This window comes from Lissotriton vulgaris, chromosome 11 (assembly GCF_964263255.1).
Source record: "Lissotriton vulgaris chromosome 11, aLisVul1.2, whole genome shotgun sequence".
Classification (NCBI taxonomy): Eukaryota; Metazoa; Chordata; class Amphibia; order Caudata; family Salamandridae; genus Lissotriton; species Lissotriton vulgaris.
Window position 1 is genome coordinate 509,442,713 of NC_141699.1, and position 18,051 is coordinate 509,460,763.

Genomic DNA, 18,051 nt, shown 5'->3' on the forward strand with positions numbered 1-18,051 from the left:
GAATCACAACTTTTATTAAGACAGGCTACGAGCCAGAGAGCATGGGTGAGTTCCAGTCACAACATTATTAATATAATTAACATGTGAGTTAAACTTGAATGCTTCGGACGTACTCTTATGTGCTAACTTATGAATAAGGCATGCCAATACAGGATTAAGTACACCGATAAGTTAAAATAAATAAAATATTAGTTAATAAAACATCTCTGCCTTAACTGCTCTGTACTAAAGCTCACAGACAACTGTTGAAACTGAACGGAATAGGTGATACACTACAAAAGTAAATGCTAACTCCTCACTGTTGCTGATGCTTACTTATACAGAGTTACTGAAGTTTTGCATGTGGGTGCAGCTGCCGGGTAGATGAACAGGTGGGCGCAATCTAAACAACTGCCATGGCCGCGGTGGGCGGTCCGACCAGCGCTGTACGAGCCACCCATGAGACATGTCAGCAGTACAGTGGAAGCGAGTGTTGTGGCTGCATCGCGCTTAAACTTAATACTAACTTAGAACAAGTGGGGTAGATCAACTGGGGCAGACTTGCTGCATATGATGGATATTTAAGGAAAAATTCAGGTCATGTCATTTGGTGAGATACATCGGATCCGACCCAGTAAGTTCAGTGCTCGTGTAAACAGAGAAACACTGTGATACGCAGCGACTCACCGCAAAACATCCACCTGGAATAACCCAAGAGCCAGATTGATAGGCCTCCACTATAATCATTCGAGAAAGTGAATAGCTTCAAACCGGAAGGATTAACGAAAGCAACTCACCTCTACAGTCTGCTCCACACCGGCTCCAACAACCTCAAGCTCCGAGGTGGGAGCAGTAGGGCGGGTTGCTGGGGGCACGGACGGACAAAGAGTAGGCCCGAATAGGGGATGGGGGGGGGGGGGGCGTTCGGCAAGTACTGAGCGATACTAATGCTACACAACCAAGAGTGGGTGTGCATCCCCAAGAAATGTGGTGGGCGCCTAATGCCTGGCGGCCTTCCCAGGGGCATCAGAAAGTTGCATATTGCCTGGCAGCCTCCCCAGGGGGGTCATAAAGTTACGGAATGAAAACAGCCTCTAGCGTGTGAAGGAAAGGAGAAAGAAAGTGAAACTGTATAAGGGCGCGGCCATTTTGTTTTCAGTTGAAGGATAAGCTCATGAAATGAAACGTGGGAGGTACCTACTTTTTTCCTGTAGAATAGTCAAGCTTTCGTCTCTCGCTCGCCGAAAGACGATATCTATTTTAATCCTTTTATATCCCAATGAAACATAAAAGCCACATTGCCTTGATAACATGTTGCGATGGCTGTCGTGGAGGAACCGTGCCATATCGGCTTTCCCAGGATCTCTTTTAAAAAACAAGCATTTGCAATGCAATAGGAATTGCATTTACGCGAGACCTATTGCATTGGAAACAGGACTGGGGGAAGGCAAAAAGGCACGAATGGGAGTTGGGGGTGGCCAGTAGTCCCATGCTGCAGGAGGGGGCAGGAGGGAGACAGGGAATAAAATAGTGTTTGCAGTAAAGGACCAGTAGCTGTTGAAGGATACAAATAACATGGCCGTCAGGCAGAGGGACTAACAAGCCTAAAACCAATCAGAAGGCATAATTTAGGATCTAAGCCAATCAAAAAGATGGGCGAAGATGCTTCCACGCTATAGTGCAGGGGTCTCCAAACTGGTCCTGGAGGGCCGGATCCATACCAATTTTTTTTAAATAACTACATGTATCTCAATGGGGATATCCAAAAAATCTGGCATGGATCCGGCCTCCAGGACCGGTTTGGAGACCCCTGCTATAGTGTATACTGCATGCCTCGCAAAGCTAGTGATTGCCTGGTTGGAGACACCTGTACTAGAGAAGACAAAGGTGAGTGCCCTCCCTTGCCATATTTCAGTAAAAGTGGAGTTATGAATGGTTATTTCATGTTCTAACTGTCAGCAACCCTCACATTGTAGAAGCTGATCCCACACCATTATCCAAGGGATGAGTGGGTCTATCCTCACTGTAGGTGAGATCTTTCCCCTTATTATGTTATCAGGGTTGGAGCCACTTTTTTTGAGGTCTCGTACCATGTAATGAGCTATTCCAGGCACAAATTGCGCTTGGGCTAAATTCTGAAATCACTATGGTATTTAATGGTGTGCAATTTCATCCTAAGACCTAAGTAGGAATCCCAATTTGGGTGCAAAATTCAATGCTGAGCTCGAGTCGTGGTTATGACCAAATTGAGAATGAAGGCCTATGAGGACACAGGGTGAGGGAATTTGTACCACTCTGAAATCAGGACTACAACCAAAAATAAAGTTAAAACTGTAATCACAGCATTTCTAAGCTGCACATCTATGTCCTGCAAACTAGATGGGACACACTAGTGATACACTGCAAACCACACATAAATTCTAAAACCATAGTGAATGTCAATAAGGAAGACAAAATCACATTATAAACTTAAAACATTCAAATAGAAGACGATAAAGTATCCAGTGGGATTATAAGTGCTTCCTGAATAATAAAAACGTCTGTACTCCTTGAATTACCCAATTAACGTACAAGAAGGCGAAAAAAATAGCATCCTAGATTTGAAATTACGTATATTAATATTTTGTAAAATATTTAGAAAAATCTGTAAAATATGTAAAAATGGCTCGTTGTACCACTAGTTAACAAATGAAGCAGCAGAAAAAAACAAACTAGGACAAAGATGTCAACTGTAAATGGTGCCCTTACTTTCCTTGCGACACACAAGAAATACATGTTTAGTTTTTGACTAAAGAGCAATTTGTTGAGCTGCAGCAATTAATGTTCATATACATTTCTTCGCAAAAACTTCCAGATGCAGAAAACCAATCTTTGTTCTAACCTGCAAAACTCATAATACTGTGTCACAAGGCAGCAAATCACCCTAGCAAACTGCCCCCAAACCCCTTCTTTCTGCAGACTGAGCACTCCTTAAGTGCCTGCGCCTTAGATGTCTCTTTGGTTGTTGGCAATCCACCATCTCACCACGACCCCGAGTACTTAGCAGCACAGGAACCAAATGTATGCTAGAAGCATTGGCTGAGAAGATATATGGAGCCGAAAGGAAAATCAATTGTCGCAATTGATTATAAGGAATCAAGAAGCAGGGTCTTGAAGGAGCCTAGTGAATGGAATTCCCCATGGGGACATTTATTTGTGGTTGATGGTTTTACAACTTGTAGTCATTTCCTGTGAATACATCAGCAAAAACGCAGAGACTATAAAATAGCTTATTTAATACTAACAAAAAAAACTGAAAAAAAATCAGCTCTATGATGATTCTGTGCAAAAAGCCTATTTTGTCAAGTGTGCAAAACAGGGATCACTGACAGAATATCGGAAAAAGAAATATATTGTGGACATATTATCGTGTCAAAAATATTGAGGAGAAAAATATCGAGAACATAAGTGAAAATAGGCAAGTATAGATTTACTATCCTTAACTCCACATCTACATACCTTGAAAAATAGTATGTATGTGTGTATATGTATATGTGTATATATATATATATATATATATATATATACACACACACACACACACATGTATATAAATATGTACATAAAATCATGGTACACGTATGCAAAGTTCTATATAGTAAAACTTTGCTTATTTTGGTCCACGATATTCCTGTTTGCGATATTCTTTCAAAATACCCAAAATAGCAGGTAAAAAAAGGTACAGCAGTTGCTTGCTGTTTAAGCTTAATACATTTTTAACATTCTAATGCCTTTATATAGTCAATGTTTCAACCCCTACCTCGACTATCATACAAGATCTTTGTCAGGACAAAAGGTCACAATCCATGTATTGTGCCACTGTACGGAATAATGGCCGTTAATGGTGGTCGACTGAATGATTTCTTCTCATGATTAGTTCCTTTAAAATGTTACAGTGGAAGCAAGGACACCCATCTCTTCTTGGATGTTGCACACATTTGCCTTTAGATAAGAATCTAAAATGCCATACTATATAACCAGCATTTGTAATGCAATAGGTCTTGCGTTTGCGAGAGTTAAGAGACATTGTCTTGGTAAATGGTAATGTTTTTTACCTCTATGTTTTGTTTGGAATGTTGTGGATGTATGTGATGTGGCGTGGAATTATGTGGGTTGGATTGGAATTGCGAGGGGTGGTATTGTCTTGTGTGTAGCGTATTTGTGTAATGGAACTATGTGTCATGATGAATAGATGGGGTGAGAGCTGCACAGAATTGATAGAGAGAGATAGGTAGTTTGTGCACGAAGTGGTGAATGAAGTCCAGACAGAGGAGCGGAAAGAGTGTGTGAGAAAGAGAAAGAAGTGAACAGCAGGCCACAGACTTATAAAGAGGGAGTGTTTGTGTACGCAGAAGACACCCCAAGAAGAGGAGGAGAGCGTGGGTTTGAGGGACTGAGACTTTAAAAAAGGCACAGAAAAGATATTGTGCTGAAAAACCTGAAGTGAACCACATGAGAGACTCGGGAAGAGTTTGTGAGAGAGCGAGAGAGGTGTGAGAAATGGTATAAGAGAGAGAGAGACAGGGATGAGTGGGAGGGGCCCCCTGGGAGGCGAGAGGTGGAGTAGTGCACATCATGAGGAAGTAACAGAAGGTAGCATGTGCGAGCAGATATTATAGAGAGGAGATAGAAAGTGGTGCTGTGATGGTGCTTCGCTGGTTCTTAAGTGGGGTTGTGATGAATCTGTATCGGGGCTACTTTGGTGCTGAGTTGATGCTGTGCTGGTGGTGCACTGATGCAGTGGTGGTGAGGTGCTGATGTGGTGCTTTGGGGGTGATGTTGGGTGATGCTGAGGAGATGCTGTGCTGGTGCCGAGTGATGCTGGGCTGATGCTGGGCTGGTTCTGAGTAATGGTGAGGTGATGCTGAGCGTTGCTGAGGTGGTGCAGAGTGACACTGGGAAGGTGCTGCGCTGGTGCTGAGTGATGTTTTGGTTCTGCTTATAAAGTACACTCTTAATTATGCGCTGCAAACCTAAGGTTTGTATTTAGAGGAGCGGAAGGCTCACAAAGAATTAAAGTACGGAAACAAAGGCAGTGAAGGGTGGGAGTTCTGCAGAGTTACGATTTTTTAACCTCATGGTGAGGGCAAAAATATAGAGCCTGATAGGGACCAGTCTCAGCACCTCCTTTATAGAACTGCGGCTGTTATACACCCACTGCTCCAGCCTTGCCTCCCTCTTGTCATCCTTGTCTACACTATTGAATGCTCTGCTCACCATAGATGACCCTATTTAGTTTGAGAAATCACCAACCAGTTCTGTGTTAATTAATGAGGGTTCTTAGATTTAGGTTCCACAGATATTCAATCACCAGAAACACACAGAAATGTACCTTCACTAATGTTGTTTCCAGGGTAGGAAGGGCATCGAGAGTGTTACTGGGACAAAAAGTCATGTTTACTCATGATTGTATGGTATTTTATTGCAATTGGATTTATACAGCACTTACTACCATTGACGAGGCGTCAAATCGCTTTCGGTGAGTAGCACGCTACTCCGGAACCCAAGGTTAGTAGTTAGTTCAGTGTTTATTGTTGGTTAAGGACATCAAGGGAATTATTGGAGAAGAGACAAACTCCAGTAGGGAACTAAAGTCTTCTATTAACTCATGATTCTGCCACTGTTACCCCAACAAGTAACAGAACCATCTGCAGAGGAGGAGTGGTATACATTGAAATCAACAACTTGGTTTGACAGCGGTGTGCGATATGTGACACTCCCAAATTCTCTACGACTCCAGTAAACAGAGAGCCAATGGACATGCAAAACTAGCCTTGACAAAGCCAAAAGGGTTAGCTTTAGTGCAGTGCATGCATAGAGACAAGCAAAATAGACAAGCACTTGCTCAGAAAGAGCATGCACACATGAACAATGGGGCGGAAGGGACAGACTGATTAAATTCAACTGACTGTGGAATAAACAGTTCAGAAAAGGGGGTGGTGATGAACAGAGTGTCTGAATTAAGCAGACCACTCTTACCCAGTCCAAAGATCAGGGCTTGATCCATCACCGTTATTTATCTCACTGCACCATCCCAGCTCAGAACCCGGCTATATGCAAATCAGTCTGTCCCTGGCCCAGTGCATCATGGGAACAGGGCAGACTAAACTACCAAGCCAATTCTTCACCAGAAAGGAGACAAGCTACCGGGGACCGGTTTCTGGCATTTCAGCCATCTTCAGCCCGGCTTGCTTGAATCCTGATTGTGCAGTAGGAAAGGGACTCATGTCTGAGTATACCCTGCCACACCTATAGTGGCCAAAAACGATTCAGAAAAGGGGGTAGGGAAGGGACAGACTGATTAAATTCAACTGACTGTGGAATAAACAGTACCTGCATCAGCGGAGGGACACTAATCTAGTCCAATTGATCTGTACTTGAGCGGTGCTCTACAGCTAGAAACGGAAGTGGCATATTGGGTGCCCAAGCCAAATAGGAGGCAACAAAGAGGATAGACGTTGGAGGCGACCTACAGTAAGTAGAAGGCTGGAACACAGTCCTTTCAGTAAACTCAACATGTCTTGCAGACACCACATGCACGCTGATGCTTGACCTAAGAATGACCTTAAATGTAGGACAGTATGACATTTTTAGCACGTGGTTGAATTGTGGAATGTATGCAAATGGCAAATTGCAGGAATTTCTTTTTCACCTTTTGCGGTTATAGAAGGTTGCATAATTTCTACCTACAGGCGATTTTTTTCAGGAGAAGAGAAACGGCCTTGCAAGTCTCACTCTCTTCACAAGCCAGTCTCCTCCTGTTATTTTGTGTGACTTTTTTTGCTCGACACCCACTAGGTCCATTTTATATAATGTATATTATTTAATGTAATTGTCGCAAGATGACATGATTGCGCCACAAAATGCAGTTTCACCTTCCTCTCCTTCAAGAACAAACCCCAGCTTATTAGATGAACTCATAAGTGACGTTGCCTCGAGAAGACCGGAAGTCCTATTGCTACAAAAGACTCCGGCATATAGTCGTATATCATCCATGTACATTTAAACGTCGGGTAGAGGGGGTATAGCAATGGCAATAACAGTGTGGAGCTGTACCCTTGAAACACTGATTGTACTCTGGCAGAGAAATTAAAAAAGAATGGTTTGATTCGGTCTCTCCCAAAATCACACTGCCCATTCAACATTTTGAGCCTGTTTTATGACTGCCTTTCGGGATGAGCCCCTTAAATGCCGGTATGGCTACAGGACAGCAAGCCATACCGCATTTGACTCTGAATGTCTGAGGTGGATCTGCCTGTCAATCGTATGTTAAAGTTGGACCCTGAAAGCTGAACTAAGTTGTGGCTGAGTTACGTAGAAGTCAGGCATATACCTTTAAACTGTTGGACACATTGTTGAGTAGACGGATTAAGCTCATGCCTTTGACTTTATAAAGCGAATACTGCTTTAGGGAGAACACGCCCCAAGTCAGTTCTCGATCTCTTAAAAGTTAGCACATCTCAGTAAGAGTCGCTCACAGATCAAAACGTGGTAAAGTACGTAATAAGTAAAGTCTGGGTCCTGACAGGCCGGCGACACTTGAAAGGATGCTGTGGTCAGTGAAGTAAAAGCCACAAAGCAGGTGTGTGCCCCTAACAGTTCTTTTGACCGGGCCAGCCGTTAAAAAGATTGAAGTTGTAGAATCATATCACTAAAATTCCATGTAAATTGGAATTCTGAAGTGTAGTATGCATTGAAATCAACGACTTGGTTTGGCAACTGTGTGCAATATGCGACACTCCTAAGACCCCACTCAACAGAGAGCCAATAGAGACACGCAAAATAAGCCTTGACAAAGCCAAAACGGGTTAGCTTTAGTGCAGTGCATGCATAGAGACACCCAAGGTAGACACACACTTGCACAGAAAGAGCATGCGCACATGACAAATGGGGCAGAAGGGACAGACAGGTAAAATGCAACCGGCGGTGGAATATCGAGTACCTGCATCAGCAGAGAGGCACTAATCAAGTTAAATTAATCTGTACCTTAGTGGCGCTCTTCAGCTAGAAGCGGAAGTGACGTATCGGGTGCCTGAACCAATTAGGAGGCAGGAATGAGGAGCGACTTTGGAGGCAACCTATAGTACGCTGCAGGCCGGGAACACAGTCCTTTTAGTAAACGAAACAGTTCTTGCAGACAGCGCATGCGCACTGATGCTCGACCTAAAAATATCTGGACAATAAGGTGGTAGATCTTTTGAAGAAAGTTAGAGGACTAGGTGCAGAAGGGATCTTCACAGCTCAACTTCAAACAAGTTATGCAAAGAGGCGAAGCCGCGTCCACGTAGTGTTCAAGCGCCCAATCACCACTAGTTTCAGCTTTTAAGCACCAATCAGTGGGATGTATGTTATGATCCTGATTACATGTGAAAAGGGCCAGCTTAAGCAGACCTGGTTCCTCAGCATTCCAGCTTCGACCAAAGACCGCACAGGCCTGAGAATTGCAGAAAAATGTTTTTCATTTCATTAGAACATTTCACATTATAAATTATGTGTTTCAGTGTTTCCTTAAATAGTGTTAAATAATTGTATCTCTGGTTTTGTCTTTTCGACACACCTGTGTTTCATTTGTAAAGAAATTGACTTCAGGAACCCACCTACAAACTGATACTTAAAAGCAAATTACCCACTAATGAAAAGGAGAGGAAACCTGAGAAAATGCTTCTTGATCTGTTTTGGTTCACTGATTTCTAATGCTAAAATGCTGACACTGGCACACTGGTAATAATTTATTTATTTATTTATTTATTTTTAAGATTTGTAGAGCGCAACAAATACCACATGTGGTGTCTCGGCGCTGAGTTAGCAGAAAAAAGAAAAAAAGGCGGCACTCCCTGTAAGTTATTGAGTAAATAGCCATGTCTTCAGTTTCTTTCTGAAAATCATCAAAGATGGGCTGCTTTTTATGTGGGTAGGCAAAGAGTTCCAGAGTTTAGATGCGGCCACAAGGAAGCGTCTGTCTCCCCATGTGACCGTTCTCACCCGTTGAATACATAGAGCCGCAGAAGAGGCTGATCTTAAGACTCTGTTAGGGACATATCTACACAGAGATTCCCTGAAAAACTCAGGTCCCAGGCTGTTTAATGCTTTGTAGGTTATGCATAAAGCTTTAAATTTAGTTCTCTTTCTGATCGGGAGCCAATGAAGTTGGTGTATAATAGGGGAAATGGAAGCAAACCTTGGGGTTTTGGTCAGAATTTGTGCAGCTGCGTTCTGTACCATTTGTAGTTTGTTGAAAACCTGCTCCTGGGCATTCAACAGAAGCCCATTACAGTAGTCCACCTTGGACAACACCAAGGAGGACATGAGGGTTTTTCCAGCCGACAGAGGAAGGAATGGTAACAACTTTTTTACCTTACGAAGCGTAAAAAAGGATGAAGATACCACCGCGTTGGCGTGACTGGTAAAGTTTAACTTGTTATCAAACAACACTCCCAGATTTCTGACCTTCGGAACCGGGATAGGTGGATTACCCATCTCCGAAGGCCACCAAGTTGGAGACCAAGATGGCTGTAGATCTCCAAACACCATTACCTCAGTCTTATCAGTGTTTAGTTTTAGGCAGTTCCTATCCATGCATTGACTAATTGCTCTCATGCCTGACTGGAAGTTAGCTGCGACCTCACTCCCGTTTTTTTTACTGCCAGCACAAGTTGAGTGTCGTCTGCATACAAAGTCACTCCTATCCCAAAGGTTTTGATGAGCCTCGCCAAGTCCGACACATAGATGTTAAAGAGTGTCGGACTTAGCGAGGATCCCTGGGGGACTCCGCAGGGCAACATAAAGGTCGGAGAATAGAAACTTCCCATCTTTACCGAATGCTCCCTGTTCGACAGAAAAGAAGCCAGGAGTTCGACAGCTTTGCCCTGTATGCCCATGGCGGTGACACGGTCGATCAGAGTGTTATGATCAACCGTGTTAAAGGCCGCTGAGAGATCCAGCAGAATCAGGACTGCCGTGCCACCCTGGTCCATGATCTGTCTGATCTCCTCAGAGGCCTTTATAAGCGCTGTATCCGTGCCATGGCCTCCTCTGAACCCAAACTGGGTGTTGTCAAGCATGTTGTTCTGGTCAATGTAGCTCGCTAGCTGTTTATTTATTACCTTTTCAAGTATTTTAGCAGGGAAAGGCAACGCTGCTATCGGACAATAGCTTTTTAGTTCTGAGGTATCAAGAGTAAGTTTCTTCAAAAGTGGCTTTATTATAGCTGATTTCCAGCTTTGAGGGTAGTTCCCTGATTTACAGGTAGTATTGAAAATATTTTCCAATATTGGGGCCACCACGTCGGTGGATGATTTTATAATGGCCGGTGGACAGGGGTCCAGAGGAGAACCCGACATGGTGGCTTTGATGAGATCCTTTATTTCTAGCAGGGATGGAGGGTTAAATTCAACCAAAGAGGGAGTAGTGGGTGATATGTTGTTCAGTGAGCTCGAGGGTTCCACTTCTGTAATGTTATTGAATTTGTCAAAGATTTCTGTGACCTTGGTCCTAAAAAAATCAGCCATTTTGTTACAGAATTCTTGATTCGTATCTATGGTTGTGGGAGTTGGAGTGTTTGATAGTGTTGCCACTACCTGGTATAGTTGTTTGCTGGAGTTCTGGGCCAACTCTATTTGTTCGCAGAAGTATCTGCTTTTTTCCGTTCTTAATGTCTTTCGATAGCCTGACCATGCTAGTTTATATCTTTCTTTATCATTGTTGTCATAGCTGACTCGCCAGTGTCTTTCAAGGTTGTGGCATTTCTGCCTCTCCAGTCTTAAAGATTCTGAGAACCAAGGGGCCGATGGTGTTACGCGATTCAGGCGCAGTTTCTTTAAGGGCGCTACTTGGTTAATAGTGTCTGTGAGCCATTGATTGTAGTTATTGACTGCTAGATGAGAATCTGGCACTATAGGTGGTTTGTTGTTTTCAAGCTTCTCAGCTAACGCTTTGGTATTTATGTTTTTCCAGTCCCTACATAGCCTATGATTACTTTTAGCCGTCTGTAAATTTTTGTGTTGTTTAACGGGGATGTAGAAGACCACTACTGCATGGTCTGACCACACAACTGGGACAACCGTGGGGGGGGTGATAGCTGGATTGCTCGTAAATAGGCCATCAAGAATGTGGCCAGCTGTATGCGTGGCTGAAGTGACTAGCTGATTTAGCCCAGCTGCCTTAAAATCATCAATGAGAATTGATGTATCTTTATCTGCTGTGTTTTCCAAATGAAAATTAAAATCTCCGAGTACTGTAAAATCTGGGGCTACTAATGCCAGTTCCTGTAGCGTGCTTATCGATTGGAAAAAAGGCGCTCTGGCTGCCGGGGGGCGGTATAGCAGAATACCGTTAAACGTTTGAATAGGGGATAGAGTGATAGCAAAGCCTAATACTTCTGCAGAAATGTTGTCTGGTATTACTGTTTTCAATGCTAGCTCTAGCCGTAGGATTATAGCGAGGCCACCCCCCTTTTTTCCCTGCGGTCTATCCTGTCTTACAATATAGTAGCCCTCTGGAATGGCTGCTACCAGGTCTGGGCCAGATGCCAGATCGGCCCATGTCTCTGTAACGAAGAGGATGTCAAGTTTGTGAGCCGAAATAAATTCGGACACGTCCTGTCTGTGTTTGCACAATGATCTCGCATTCACGAGTGCACATTTGATGGTTTTTGCCTCTTTAGCAGGACTTTCAGGGGCGGATGGGTTTTGTGTGTTTGTACGCATAAATTTATACTTGCAGCAGGAGCAGATAGCATGGGATAAGTTGGAGCGTACATCTAAACTAAGATGTGGGCAATTTTTCAGTCCCAGTGTATTTTTTATATCTAACAGATCCGATTTGGTATATTTTAAAAACTTACTGGTTAAGAATGATGTCGGGCCAGTATTCAGGGCACTTGGCATGCCCTGGGCGCGGACTGGCGCAGACTGGCACCCCTTTGGCGCGGCTTTGGCGCGCTGGAGGCGCGCCCGCTGCGCTCGACCACTGCGCTTGGTGAAGCGCATTATATTGACGGAGCAAAGCCCCGCCTCCAACTCGAACGCTAACTCGTTCGGTTGAAGCGGGAGCCTGCAAGCTGAGTATCCGCCCTTGCCCGCCACTCAAACGGCACACGCCGCGGTGGATCGGTGCAAGGTAACTCAGAGAAAATTACACAGTGATAAAAACGATGCTTCGCGATTTTTTAAATATTTCTAAAAAGATCTCTCTGTTAGGTACAATTCTCAGTAAAGTCAGGCAAATATTATTTATATGCTGAATATCCAAGGCAGAGGAGGAGCCCCTCGCAATCTGCCGTTCACCAAGCGTTTACAATGGAGCTGCCACCACCCTGCTAACACCCAGCGCTGGATAATGCGGCTGTTTAAATATGCAGTGCTTTAAATGGGCCGGTACTGTCCGGCATGGAGTACCAGCACTTATTTATTTTAAGACGAAGAGTACCGGCACTTCTCAAGAAAAATGCTATACTTTTAATTGGAGAGTACCGGCACTTCTCAGAAGTAAGCAGGTACTCTGGTACTGAGTACCTGCAGAGTACCTGCACTTCTATGTTTCCATTTCAAGCACTGGGAATATGGATATTACTCATTCTAAATCCATTAAAGATTGGGGTAGCATTCGAACTCCAAATGTCTACACAATACAGCTAAAAAAATAAGTGCCAGAGCCACATTTCGACCATAAACCATTAAGAACAAGGAGCAAAGATTGAGGCAGTTACCCAATGCTTCACGTGTCCGTGGCGTAGCTTTAGGCAACACGATTTGAACACGTCCGGGGCACTAAATCCTATGCAACTTCTGCTTATCCATGAGATGGTGGCTATTGCCCAGCTATAGTAAAATCCTGACCCTCACATACTTCTGGTAATGCTTGGCAATTTGTGGGCATCTATATGATGATGCTCATTGCCCATATTGCTAAAATTCTGACCCTGGCACAGAGACAGCAATTCTTGGCAACATATGTTCATCCATTGCCAATCCCTCGTAAAAATGATTGCCCTAACATAATGGGTGTATGTCTTGGTATTTTGTGGGCATCTATTGGATGATGCCCATTGCCCTCCAAAGTGCCAGTCATCACATAATCGTGGTAATATTTGGTAACTTGTGGCCATTCAAGGTCTGGTGCCCAACGCACAAATCCCAAGACTTTGTGCCTAGCTTCAAGGAGGGGGATAACCTACATCGGTTGTTTTTTCGCCGCTTAGGTAACCTTTATGTATGGACATAACCAAATGAGTTTGATGTTTGGTCCCTTGGATAAGCCCAGTAAAGCAAAGTGTTTCATGAGTGCCCCTGGTGCTTCCTTCTGCCATTAGTGAGCCCTTTCTAATTTAGCAAGGTGTAGGATGCTCGTTTGGTTTAGAAAAAAATGTATGAACTGGTTTTGTTCTTTCATGTTTGTTTTTGATTCATATAATTATATTTTGTTTACACTAAAGTCTGTTTAAATTCCGTTTTACACTTTACTGTTTAAATTACACAGAAGTCTTTGAAAATGTATGCTATATGCTCTGGATTATTGTTATGTGTTTGACAGAAACCCATATGGTGATTGAATGAACTGTTCCAATTCATATCTAAAAGAAATTAGACGTGAGCATCTTGAATAAGAGTTGTGATCAGCTTTAAAAAAGTTTATTTCGAAGTTGTGTCAGTACTGGGATTGTTTTTGATGTTGTTTCAGTATAGAGTGGCTTAGCCTTGCTTACATTAAAGTGGCCTAACCCTTGAAGTTTACTCACTTTTAGAAAGTTGGCATTTTCTTACTTTAACCATCCTGTGCCTCTGCCTGTCTTTGAATACACCTCTAATAAATGTTTAGTACACGGCACAGCTATCACAAAGACATCAGATACTTGGTGCACACTTACCTCAGAGAAGGTTGATCTTCAATTCAGGACTAGCCTTCTGTACAAGGCATGGCTACATCAAAGGTGAGATTTGTAATGCAGGTAATAACAACTTGGCACAAAGGTGATCTTTTAAACAAGTCAAGATTACCTCATAGATGGGAGATCTTACTTTGTCCAGGCCATGACTGCTTCTGGTGTGCAAAGTGTGCAACTCAAACAATGAGAACTGTAATGCTTTGGGTTGTATAGCAACATTTTTAGGAACTCATTTGTGGTTGAACTTGAAATGCCATAGAGGAGTGACTTCCTAGGTTTTTCGTAAAATTTGGTGGTAACACAGAATTGAAGAAGGCAGGAAATACCATGAAACACAGATCAGAACTGCAGGATTGTCTAGGGGATCTGGAAAGCTATGTGTCTGTTATTAGGAGAGTGGCTAGGCAGGTATTGAATGAAAACCCGATTTAGGGAAGTTGTTACATGATAAAGGGATTCCGTAGCAAACGCAATGAAATGCCTAAGGGTTTACAGAGGCTGTAAGTAATGGGCTTGTTTAACCTTTTGAAAGGAAGATGAGAGGCAATATGAATAATATGTTACATTTCCATGAAAAATCTCCCACTTTCCAAATTATGTGTGTCAGATCCTCACTCTAGTGGCCTTCCTGACAAGCTATTGTGTTTTTTTACAGTTTGAATGCTGTGGAGGCGATGAATATGGAGACTGGGGGGTTAATCATTATCACTCATGCAACAGCACGGGTCCCCTAGCATGTGGCGTTCCGTATACTTGCTGTGTGACACAAAAGGTAAGATGCAGGTTCCACTAACTCCAGTCAGTTGTGCAATTTACTGCTCAGTCCTTCATCCATCCGCACAAAGCTGCTATCTGTGCCAAACAGAACAAGCATTGGCATAGCCAATAGGTCTCGCCTTTGGGACCTTATAAGAGTTTAGCCATGCAACAGTTGATGTTGTTGCACCAAGGATATTGTGCTGCATAACTAAATAATTATATGGTCCCAAAAGCGAGACCGATTGGCTATGCCAATGCTTGTTTATCAGGGCATGTTGAGTCAAGTCAAGTCAAAAAAATTTATTTATTTCGGTACTCTTTTGAGGACCACAAATTTGGTTAAAATATACATTTAGTTATTCATACAAATTTAATACATTTTCAATAAAAAATTTTAAAACTTATAAATTTTATAGCAAACATATTCATTAGGTGGCATTTTGCATAAAAGTAGAACATCTTTTGCATTGACAATCCTACATGACCGATAGATGGGCTCAAGACACGTTAACCTTGCATTTACAACTTTGTTGTTTGGGCATAAAAATAGAAGGTGCTCAAGATTCTGTTTGCCCCCCTGACAAAGGGTACATAGCGAAGAACTGTCTAGTCTCCAAGAAGATGTAAAGGTTAGAACGGGTAGTATACCCAAACGCAACATCATAATTGCACGCCTTGCGCCGTGTGTTAGAGTATAGTCTAAATACGGCTGTTCTTGCTTATATTCCTGAGAGTCAGCATAAGTTTTATACATAGATAGTTTGGTGCAACGTAAGTGATCAAGCTCATAACTCAATTTGGGGGTAAAGTTTTTTAAGAAAAGTTTGAGTTGTGCAGGTGTCCACGATGACAAAATTTCTAAGCTGACTTTTGCTAGCTGAAATGCCTCTCTCATATTTCTGGAAAAGATAAGATGGGTGGAATCTTTATCAAATGTCTCTATTTTTAACAGACATCGTAGGGTACCTTCTTTAGAATGGAGAAGGTTGTAGGCCCACCTGATGATACTTGCTACGGCTGTAGCATATGCGCTGGTGATAGAACATTCCAGTCTTAGCGCCTGTACTGGTGTAGAAGTAGAAACTTTCAGTAGTTTTTTTAGTGTTTTACCTTCGTTTAAGTCCATATAGGACCATTGTTTTAAAGGAATATATTCAGAGGCATATGACAGAACCGGGGGAATCTTAGCTCTGTAGACTTTTATTAATGCAGAAAAATGCCTATTTCCAGTGGCCGAGTACAGGCGTGACATGGCCCCAGCGTGTAAGTCACTTTTCCTTTTTAAATGATTAATTTGTTTGATGTTACTCATGTTGTATGAAGAAATTCTACCAAGATAGGTATATTCCTCTACCTGCTCTAGCCTCTCTCCGCCCAGCTTCCATTGGTACCTCACACCTTTTTTCTTTTTCGAAAATGCGACCACTTTAGTTTTGTTTATATTCGGGATTAGAAAATTTTCCTTAGAGTAGTTGTATAAAATATCTAAAAGGCTTTGAAGTCCAAAAGGCGTTAAGTCAAACATGACTATATCGTCCGCATACAACAGGGCGTGTATGCGCTGAGTGGCGATCTTCGGAGGCGTGCATAACCCTTGTTGTAATTGAGATGGTAAATCACTTAAGTACAGGGAGAATAAAATCGGAGCTAAAAGACACCCTTGTTTTAAACCATTAGATGTCCGTATTATCTTTGACAAGCCCTTGTCGCTCCCCATTTGAACACGGCACCAGGTGTTACTGTGGAGATTCACGATTAGTTGTAGTAGTAGTTCAGGGATACCCATCCTTCTTAGTTTTTTCCACAGGGTCGGTCTGTCCACTCGATCAAAGGCGGTAGAGTAATCGATGAACGCTGCGGATATGGGTTGTGATTTCCCTGTTACATATTTATCTAGGATTGTCTGAAAGATTGCTATATTATCTGTGACTGAGTGATTCGGTCGGAATCCAGCCTGAAACATGGGAATTAGACCCAACTTAAATGCCCAAGATTTCAATCTGTCCAATACTTCTGCTGCGAAGATCTTCCCGGCAGCGTCCATCAGCGCTATTTGTCTGTAGTTTCCTGCTATGTTTCTATTGCCTTTTTTGTATATCGGGATAATTATGCTTCCCTTCCAGGAGTTCGGTATTTTTCCAGAGTCAAAAATGTAATTGAACAGTGGCGAGAGCATCAGGCCCCACACTTTAGGGTCGGCTTGGTAGACCTTAATAGGGATCTGATCAGGGCCGGATGCACCCGTACTTCTTGCCTTCCTAATGTTCATGGCAATAGAAACTGCCGAAGTCTTGGTGATTTTAGTATCTTCGATTTCCATATCTCGATCAACAGCCTCTTTTACCATAGTATTCAGATTGGGTTTGTATAAATTGCTCAGGTAGATGTCCCAGTCCTCCTCTGAAACAGGGGTTGCTTCCAACTTCTTTTTGGTTCCAGTCATTTTCGCAATCAGGGACCAGTATTTGCGCTGATTACATTGCTTGACTGCTAGTTGGATATCAATCCAGTTAGAGTCCTGGATCAGTTTTTTCTGTTTGGTTTTTTCTCTTCGTATTTGGTTCTTTAATCTGTTAATTTCCACTTTATTTACTGAAGAGAAACTCAGATACTGGGCTCGGATCAATCTGTTAAGCTTTTTTACAATAGGTTGATTCCAGTTTTTATTCCTACTGGTGCATTTACTTTTCACTGGTCTGTCCTGTTGTAATTTGCTTTGTAGAGCGTGCTTAAGTTTGTAAATTATATTTTCAAAGTTCATTATGGGGTCATCTGAATAAATGGTAGTCAACAATTGGGTATGAGAAATTAGAGTTTTTAAATAATCCAAGTTTTCTGTACACCAATAAATCCGACGCTGGACTATATTTACTTCCATTTTTGGGTTATAGAATATTGACTGGTTCATAAAGGTAGTCTGTGCCGTCCAGAGAGTTGTTAAGTGTAAGAGTGCGTGATCCCTTTCCTCACTAAAATTAATTGAGAGTTGAGTGATTTGTTCCTTTTCTTCAATCCCACAGATGAAATAATCAAGAATAGAGGGAGTTCCGTTTCCCTGCCTAGTATATGATGCCGGTTTATCTCCTTTAATATTACCGTTTAGTATTGTCCCGTTTATACTAGGAAGGAATGATAGTAGTGAGCTTCCTCTCTTATCTGATTTAGCTCCTTTAGGGAGTTGTGGGAGAGACATTTCCAAAGATTCCTCTTTAAATAGTAGAGCCCATTTCTTGATTTCGCTGTTTGAAATTTTGGCGTTCAAATCACCCATTATAATATATGGCATATAGAGTCGATCATCAAGTATGTGAGTGATGATTTCCATTAAATGGTCAAATAATAAGTCGTATTTGTTACTGGGAGGAGCATAGATGTTAAAGAGTAGTATTTTA

The 18,051-nt window shown here is 42.4% G+C and overlaps 1 protein-coding gene across 1 annotated transcript in view; it reads left to right on the top strand.

The window, feature by feature from the left end:
* LOC147683085 (tetraspanin-15-like) overlaps positions 1–18,051 on the top strand; it is a 215,614-nt gene that overhangs the window by 176,953 nt on the left and 20,610 nt on the right. The window contains exon 5 of the mRNA XM_086943569.1: positions 14,556–14,672. Within this exon, the coding sequence (XP_086799695.1) occupies positions 14,556–14,672 (117 nt within the window). The remainder of the gene's footprint in view (positions 1–14,555; positions 14,673–18,051) is intronic.